Here is a 9,194-nt window from a genome sequence, read left to right as displayed (position 1 = left end):
CTGTTTTCTATTGATAAATAAAAAAGCTGAATTTTGAAAAACTCAACCCTTGAAAATGCTTAGTTTCGTGTAGCGTTGACAGACGTCCCCCATTGGAAGGAGGGGGAGGGGGGTGCCCCATTTTGACTCTTTGTCCCCCTTGCTACGGAAGGTAGCGTAAATCCCCCATTTTCGGCCGCAAACGTTAACGAATTTTACGATGTGTTGTCATCACTAATAGGATGAAGTGATATACAAAATTAATGTATGTACATTTTTTGGAGAATTGAAATAGGATTTTGATATGAAAATATTTTTGTGCTGAATATAAACATACGTGTTTTTATGTATAAAGAGTGTAACTTTGTTTGATCTCATGGAATTTTATTTATGAATTGTTTTTTTTGTATGAGTGAATAAATCAATGATTTTGTTCAATATAATTAGTTTTATTAGTCCCCCGAAAGACACCCCTTTTTTCTAACTGTTGTACCTCCAAATCTCCCAATTTGTTATTATCTGTCCCCCTTTCGACATTTTCAGTCTGGGAACCCTAGTTTCGTACTTCATGCAAAACTGCCTAAAGTTTGGTTTAGTGCGGGCCAAAATGTTTCACAGTCTACCATTGTTCGGCCCCTTATAAAAGATTATCGCATTTGTCACTTCTATTGCAGGCTACGCCATTATATCCATCATAAGCCGCCTTTTCGAGTATACCAATTAATTCTTCGTAACGGGTGTTGTTGAAAGAGCTACTGTATGTCGAAAAATAAGCAAATTTTTGTAATTAAAAATGTGCAACAACATAATGTAGATTTCTCAATTATTATTCACCCTTCATACTGTTCGATGCCTTGTTTTAACGCCTTTGCAGCCTTGGCATATTCGTAAGCAATCTTCGGACTAGCACAAGCTGAGGCATAAAGACAATCATCATGTCCAATGCCTTGTGCTGCTAAGAAACCAGTGATGAGATAGTCCTCACCTTCATTCACGGATAAGGTGGTACCTGTAAAATAAATATTTTTGTATATGGCCATAAAAAGTCGATATATTTGTAAGCATCATTACTTAAAATAAAGCCAATAATGCTTACATAAAGCAAACGCTTATGTCATTGTAATGATCTTAGGCCTAGTTTACATAAAACTAAATTATCTTCATTTTAGCTCCTGATCGTAAATTATATAACTAAATTTCCCATCTAAAGTTTTCTTTCGATAATCGGTAATTATGAAAAAATTTCCGATACGCTGATTTTTTCCATACAAACAGTTTCACGGAAGCACAAAATAAAAGAGAAACGTGAAAATTTGGCAGAAAATAGTCTAGTTTCCAGGGATGGAACATATGTAAACGCGTAAACTATCTATTGACGATTTATTGTAGATTAAGGCATGTGTAAACGTGGTCTAAGTATAAAGAGGGGTGAAATGAATGACAGGCTAAGTCATGATGCAATAAACCAGACAGTCAATATTACAAAATGGAGTCGTATTTGAAAATATTCGCCCTAATAAATTTGAGTATTGCTTCTTGACCTTCTGCAGCATTGTGATATATTAAGCAGCATATGAAGTAACGTGCTGTCTTCCTTTTATGGGAGGTTTATTTTCCTTTTCCTGAGAGGAAATTGAAAAGTTTTAGTTAACGGAACTGAATGGCTGGGTCTTCAGAGTGTCTCATTGGTCACAGCTAAGGAATATGGAAATGTACTGCCGACGCCAATGAAATTTTTGACTATCTGGAACAATATCATTAATTTGCGGATGAGTATGTGGGAGGCTTGTTATACGAAAACTCGTAATTAACGGTATACGGTGCCAAGACCCAACATTTGTCTATGCAAACCAAGCGTTGAAATATGCTCACTTTGGTTGATCAAAACTTTATTTTAAGCAGTTCTGTCTAATCCCAAATACGTTAAGACAAACATGAAATAAACGCAGCAATAGGATCTTCCTTCGACAGACATTGTTCCGACTTTTGCTAACTATCCAAATGCCACTCCTCTCTCAAACCTTTTTTCCCTGTTATTTCATTTCCCGTCGGCATTTTCTAATATACCTTAATCGGCTCGTTAAATTTCCCTATCCCTTTTGATATTCCGTAAATCTTCCCGTCTTAATCTTAGCCTTATTTTTAATCTTCCTGCTAACCTCTTTATACTACTTTGTTTCAAATCATTACCCTTATTCTTACTTTTACTTTTACTCGCAGTCTCCATCCTTCTCTTGTTCCCTTTAATTTTCCGACTTCCCCCAAACTTCCCTTACTTTTTCTTCCCCTTTCCTCTGTTTTCTCTTCCCATTTCTTTTATGTCCCCATTTCTAAAGGGAAGATACTTCCCGTTTGGCTTTTTTCCGCACAGTACATTACTAAGGTAGTAAAAGAGTAGCAAAATAGTAACAAAAAGTGGTTTCTCCCTACTACCTTAAATTTCATGACCGGATTATGAGGGCCGTAAAATTTTTGTTGTTATACTACTAACTTGACCTATCTGATTTTATTGCGTCATTGGCTAAGCAAAACAAATAATGCACATTGTTTCCTGAGTTGCCTGAAATACAAATATATTATCAAGTGAAATTGCGTAATTGTACGATACGAATGAAAACCAACGAATCATTTTACAATACTGTTACTTAAGGCTGCTACTTATTTTTAGTTATATTATGATGAGCTTTTCTTACATAACTAGTTTTGATACAAGAATAACCATTTTTTCGCTTTTACTAAATTTTATAGGAAAATATCCCTCAAAAAGGGTAATTTCGCACAATTTGGGATCATTTAGTGGCACCAGTTAAGCGAGTTATAAGCCTATAAATATCTTCTTTTTTCAACCAAACTATTAAAACTTATTCTGTTTTTAAATAACGAAATTACAATGAAAGAAAGTCTAATGAATGAAAAAAAAAAAAAACAAAAATACAGCGCAAAAATACAAGCATCCAATTTTGAAACGGACTTTCGAAACTTTTTTTTTAAGACCGTTTTTTCTTACCATCCGAACTCCTTCCATATCCATAGCCGTGCCCGTATCCAGTCCAATGTCCAGCGCCCAGTAAAGCAGCCGCAAATATTAACACTTTTAGTAAAACTATTATAATTAGATTGTTAATATTTAAACTGAGTACCTAAAAGAAAGTCAGCAAAATAAAAATGGTAATTATCACTATATTTAAATAATAAGGATATGCAAAAAAGCAGTTTAAATTTTAAAGAAACCCCATGTCTGCAAGTCACATCATTTATTTCCGTCTAGTTAAAAGTGCTCAATGGTGTACTTGTCAATCCTTCTTTATATTTTTTTATTCGCATTTTTAATAATAAGTAACGTATATATGGGTTACGTTACTTGAGTAACACTTATTAGATGCCACGCTAAGTGGGCTAAAGTTTAATGAATGCCCAATTAGTATACATACTTACCTATGTACATACGTTACAAATATTGTCCTACTTAGTTATGTTGCCGTTAAATAACTTAATAACAAAAGTGTTGATGTTTTGTCATTGAAGTTGTAGCAACCCTCGACCTACTTTTTTTATATTTAAACTGTGTAATTGATCAGTGTGAACTTACATAACTCTTTGCTAGCTCTACAAGAAAATCACTAGTAAGTAGTTTGTTTATGAAAACCATTTAATTCTAGTTCAAAAACTATCTTTATATATTTTTGTAGACGTATTTCAATTGGAAGGACGCCCTTCCTTTGACAAAATTAGAAAATTGTATATAGCTGAGCCACAACAGGTGGCGACAAAAGCACTTATTTCTTCGCCGAACTGCTGCCAACGAGTGGGAACATTTTTTCAAGCCTTTACCTTAGACTAATTTATTATTAATTAATTACTTGTTTAACTTTATTTTTTGTTTTAGTACTAGTATAAGCTATTTTACTATTAATAGCTTTAATAATACATTTGTTTTTTGAATGAATTAATTCATTTTAATAAAAATTGTATTAAAAAATTTAAGTGTTTTTTTTTCGTTATAAATGCGTTAGCAATATCAGATAAGTACAACAGCTAGATAATATGTTACTTATGCCATAACGCTAACGCATAGCTTTATGACATTCGCTGCTGTATAAATCATGTTATATATGGCATATGAATAGCAAATTGAAAAGATAAAAATATATGAAAGCTTAATAGCAGAATTCAGTGAACATAAAAGAGAAGGCTGAAAAATAGAAAAATATACGCGAGGATTTGTCACTCTATCTTAAGAAAATGATGTAAACTTTTTGAATGTCTCAGGTATAGTTTTTGTAGCACTACGGATAGTTTAACGCAATTTATAACATGTAGCGTTCTAACTGGGCTGCTCTTAGCTGATGACTACATATGTGTATGTGAAATAATCTTTTCGCTTCGAGTTGCTGATTATGCGTGTGGAATATTCTTCTTTGCCTTGTATATAAGTGTGGCTGCTTGATTTTTTGTTGTTCTGACTATTTACTAACAGCATAGTGACGCTAACATTCGCCACAATATTATCAAAACTCAATAATTTGATTAAGCAAAGATCATTGACATAATGTTAGTAAGTAAGAATCATAATGAAACAAATTGAAATCAAACCTCTTATAGAGTATTCATATACCTCACAAGGCAATAAAATTTATGTAAAATATTTAGGGTGCAATAACAGTACTCACTGTGATGCTTGCTTGACTGACTTAAATACACAAAGAAATATAAATGTGATAATAAGGATGTGTTGATAACCAAAATTTTGTGTTTACTTTATTCGAATCGCATTAAGGTGGCATAATGTGCCACCCCATATGTAAACATGACGCAGCAAACAAATGACAGGCTAATGACATTTCAACTTTTGCAGTTTTGAGTATATTTACGTATACATTCCAAAATTATGACCCCAAATGATTTAGGTAAATTTTTGATGCATTTAATAATTTAGCTATTAACGCATGCGCTAGTCTACAACCGTCATAACATTCAAAACGTTATTTCATTCATATTTATATGCTCAATACATTTTCATTGCTTTCCTTCCTTCTTCTTTTATTTGTGTGTTTATTACGTTTTTAATTTGTAGCGCATAATTTGTTAGGAAAATTCGCTTTCATACGCAACGATACTTGCAAAATCAGCACTAATTTTCGGTGCGCATGCGCAGCTACACTTACCAACGTTTACATTTCCACGTGTGTAGTAATGTATGTATGTATGTACCTACGCCGTCTACACATTAAACGACACATTTTTATTTGCGTGCTGCACTTGCACAACAACAACGTCACTAAATGTGACTCCCATATACCTAGTAAATGCGGAAATTTTAAAATTATTTCGCGCTTCTTTGATTTTGGTTGGTCTTGAAAAGACATAAAACCAGGCTTGCAGTGTCGTCAAAATTTAGTCGTATTTCGTTGCTATACAAAGCGCTCACGTTAGTCGGTGTTTCAATTAGATTATTTTCACTCATTGTTATCTTAGTGACTCCTCTTCGATTGTTGCAATGACATTACATAACTGGCAAATTCTTGTGATTTTTGCATTTGTTGCGCTGCCACAAATTTTTGGTGCAATAATCGATCATGAAAAGTATCGTAATAGTACGAATCAACTTGTACAAGAACCGAAAGAACGACCAACAAGTTGGCTGCAAACCGCACAGGATGTTATGGAAAGCCCTGCAGGACATGTTGTCTCAAAAATGGCTAAGGAGTTGATCAATCGTTCGGCGGGAAATAGTCAAGTATGTGTAAAGTGATTAGTGAGAATGTAAACATTTGAACTTAGGAACAAAAGTAACAGTTCAGGAGAGAGTTACAAAAAGAAGTGCCCCTCTATAGTAGCCGAGAAACTCTCCGAATTCGTTTGACTTCGCAAATCGCTCACTATGGGGGATTTTGATGAAAGATGCCTCAAAATGAAATAAGCGTTTCAAGTTAGATGAAATAAAACAGTCTTGATTACGTAATATGACAAATATGGAAAAAATCGAATACTGGTTTAATTTTAAAACTGAGTCTTCAAAAACCTTTTCTTTAATTTAGCTTTTAATTTGTTTAACATTTTTTGATTATAAAAGAGGAAATTGTTATCTTATTGAATATTTAATTTCTGGTGGACTCTGGAAAGCTGTTATCCGATTATTCTACATTCCAAAAAATCCACACACATATTACTTCAAAGCACTTCAAATGTTTTGGAAAATTTGCAATTGTTCTTTTTTATTGCGCAAGTAAATAAGGTCCAAGTTTTAAGCCAAAATGTTTTTTCTTATTTGTGGATGATATTTCTTTATAATCGATCTCCAGTCTACGTCCCAGTGAAAACCAAACTTTACAGGAACGCTCTTCTGGTTTCATGAAACAATCTTAAAAATTTGAATATATGTATATGGTGAAGTGAATTCGGATACTCACGTATGGCTTCTAATCAAAGGAGCACACAACAGTAGTAGATGGTTTGGCAAGGGACGATTAAAATCTGTGAAAGTTTTCCCAACGTTTTACACAGGCTATTTGGGTGTTCGAGCTCTCGTTGTTGAAACGATGAAGTGAAAAAAAATTTTAAATTAATGGCATTAAAAGTCACAATAAACAACATCTTACCGTCTTAAGATATCCGAGTTTAGAGGTCAGAAATATAGAAATTTTTGCAAATTATTCACAAATCCAGCCTGCAGTATTTTTTCGTGGGCTCAACTATTTCACAGTTACAGCGCTGAAAACGTGAAAAACTGAATTGCTGACGAACCCAATGTTAACCCAAGTTCGAAATTGGAAAAAATTCGCTTCAGTTATATAATATTGATCGATGCAAAGTTTCCCCGACTACTCGCACTTTACGCGCTCTAACTCAAAATTGGTTGAGTCCACGTAAAAATACTTCAGAGTGGTCTTGTGAAAAATTGTATGATGTTCAACTTCGCACCGACCGCAAAACGGTTTCACCAATCTTCCTTATTGTTCGCTTCACGTTGCAGATAGAAGCAAAAACTAAACTCGACGTTTTTTTAATTCTACTAAATATTTATCTAGAAGCCGCCTATAGAAAGTATTTTAACCTATAGCCTATAGAAAGTATTTTAACCATTAGCCGCTTTCTCGAGCACATACAGCCTTTTCTTGGAGGATGTTTCGTCCTTCTGTAAATTGGAAGTGTTATTAAAAAAATATTATGGAAAACATAAGTTTACTTTCCTGTTTTCTCCACTTCTGTAGTAGTTTTATTAAATTTATTGTTGCTCCGCACAAATTTCTGCAAATAATTTTCACTAATTGTCACAATATACTTATTTTAGTGATATCAATTCTTACTTAGATACGTGTAATACAAGAGTCTTTAAAAGTAACCGGGTTTGACATGGAGGTAATGGCCATTTTACTCGAATAAAGTTTTTGGTAAATTTTTTTACGTTTTCCGATCCTCTTTGATTCTTACTTATTTACTTAATTGGCGCTTTGACCGTTTAAAAGATTATGGCCGTCCAACAAGGCGCGCCAGTCGCTGCTTTTCTCTGCGAACCGGCACTAATTGGGCAGTTTAAATCGTTTTCCAACCTGGTCCTTCTAGCGGAGTTGGGGCCGCCCTCTACCTCTGCTTCCATAGGCGGGTTCCGATAGAAACACTTTCTTAGCCGTTTTTTGAAGTTGTACCTTAAAGTAAAATACCACCTTCCATACGGTTTTTTGACATAACCGGTTACTTTGGTTTATTATACAAAGCAAACATGGCAATGTCGTCAGTCAGCAGTGACATAATTTTTTTTTGATCTGGCAAGACATCAAAACTCATGAGTGGGAATGCATACAATATATGAATGGACAATAATGTAAAAATGATATCTCCCCTTCCCTCCCCGACATTCATGCAGAACTAACTTTTTTTTTGTATAGAGGAGATGACAGCTGAAGAGTTTGCATTTGTATACGTGAATGCGTTAGGCGGTTTTTGCTGGGAGAAGTTGTTACTCACACATACATATGCATATAGCTAAATGACCAAGTATGAGGTATAACTGTTCTAGAAGGCATGTAGAGAAAAGTCTAGGCCTTAGGAGAAATATGCGAAGGAGGGAAGCAGGGAGTATAAAAGCAGCGCAAACGGATTAATAACGAATCAGTTTGATTTAAACACGCGACTAGTGAAGTATAATTGTACACTCCCAAAGTAGTCTAAATAAAGACCATTTTGCAATACTGAATATTAGAGTTATTCATTAGACGATTCGAACGTTAGCAAGTGCATAATTATCAAAAATTCACAAAATTTGTTACAATATTATTTAGTAGCACGCACTCGCGTGAGTGCGAGGAGCTTGAGCTGCTAGCCACCAGGAATAACGCCCGAAAATTTTACCAAAAAATTCGGCGACAGACGGAAGGTTTTAAGACCGGGGCAAACTCCTCTAGGAATGGAAACGGCGACCTTGTAACTGATGTCCAGAGAGTGCTTTGATTATGGAGGGAATACTTCTCTGCTCTCCTAAATGGAGGCAGTAATTCACCGCGCAGATATGAAGAACCCGATCCAGCAATCGATGATGATGGAATATATGTCCCCCCGCCCGATTATGACGAAGTTAGAATAGCAATAACCAGATTGAAAAACAACAAGGCCGTGGTCTCTGATGGATTGCCTGCGGAGCTATTCAAGTACGGCGGCGAGGAGTTGGTAAGGCGCTTGCAGCAGCTTCTTAGCAAAATATGGGCGGACGAGTGCATGCCCGAAGGTTGGAATCTAAGTGTTCTTTGCCCAGTCCACAAGAAGGAGGATACTGCAAAATGCACCAACTATCGTGGAATCAGCCTTCTTAATATCGCATATAAAGTCTTTTCAAGATTGAAGCCCATCGTGAACCGGCTGATTGGACCTTATCAGTGCGGCTTTAGACCTGGTAAATCTACCATCGACCACATTTTCACTATGCGCCAAATCTTGGAAAAAACCCGTGAAAAGAGAATCGACACACATCACCTCTTCCTCGACTTTCAAACCGCCTCCGGCAGCACGAAAAGGAGCTGCCTATATGCCGCTATGTCTGAATTTGGTTTCCCCGCAAAACTTATACGGCTGTGCAAAATGACGTTGAGTAACAACATCAGCTCAGTCATAATTGGGAAGGACCTCTCCGAGCCGATCGAAACTAAACGAGGTTTCAGACAGGGTGACCTCCTATCGTGCGATTTCTTTAATTTGATGCTGGAGAAAATTATACTAGCTGC

The 9,194-nt window shown here is 35.5% G+C and overlaps 1 protein-coding gene across 1 annotated transcript; it reads right to left on the bottom strand.

The window, feature by feature from the left end:
• Window positions 1–616: 616 nt before the first annotated feature.
• LOC137241227 (uncharacterized) lies at window positions 617–5,443 on the bottom strand. The gene is made up of 4 exons (XM_067768596.1): window positions 5,408–5,443; window positions 2,987–3,119; window positions 814–988; window positions 617–734 (listed from the first exon to the last, which is right to left on the bottom strand). Exons 1-4 carry the CDS (start codon window positions 5,441–5,443, stop codon window positions 617–619), a joined length of 462 nt encoding a protein of 153 aa, XP_067624697.1.
• Window positions 5,444–9,194: the final 3,751 nt, after the last annotated feature.

This window comes from Eurosta solidaginis, chromosome 1 (genome assembly GCF_040869045.1).
Source record: "Eurosta solidaginis isolate ZX-2024a chromosome 1, ASM4086904v1, whole genome shotgun sequence".
NCBI lineage: Eukaryota > Metazoa > Arthropoda > Insecta > Diptera > Tephritidae > Eurosta > Eurosta solidaginis.
Note: the sequence above shows the minus strand (reverse complement) of the source record. Positions and strands in the feature narration are given on the sequence as shown.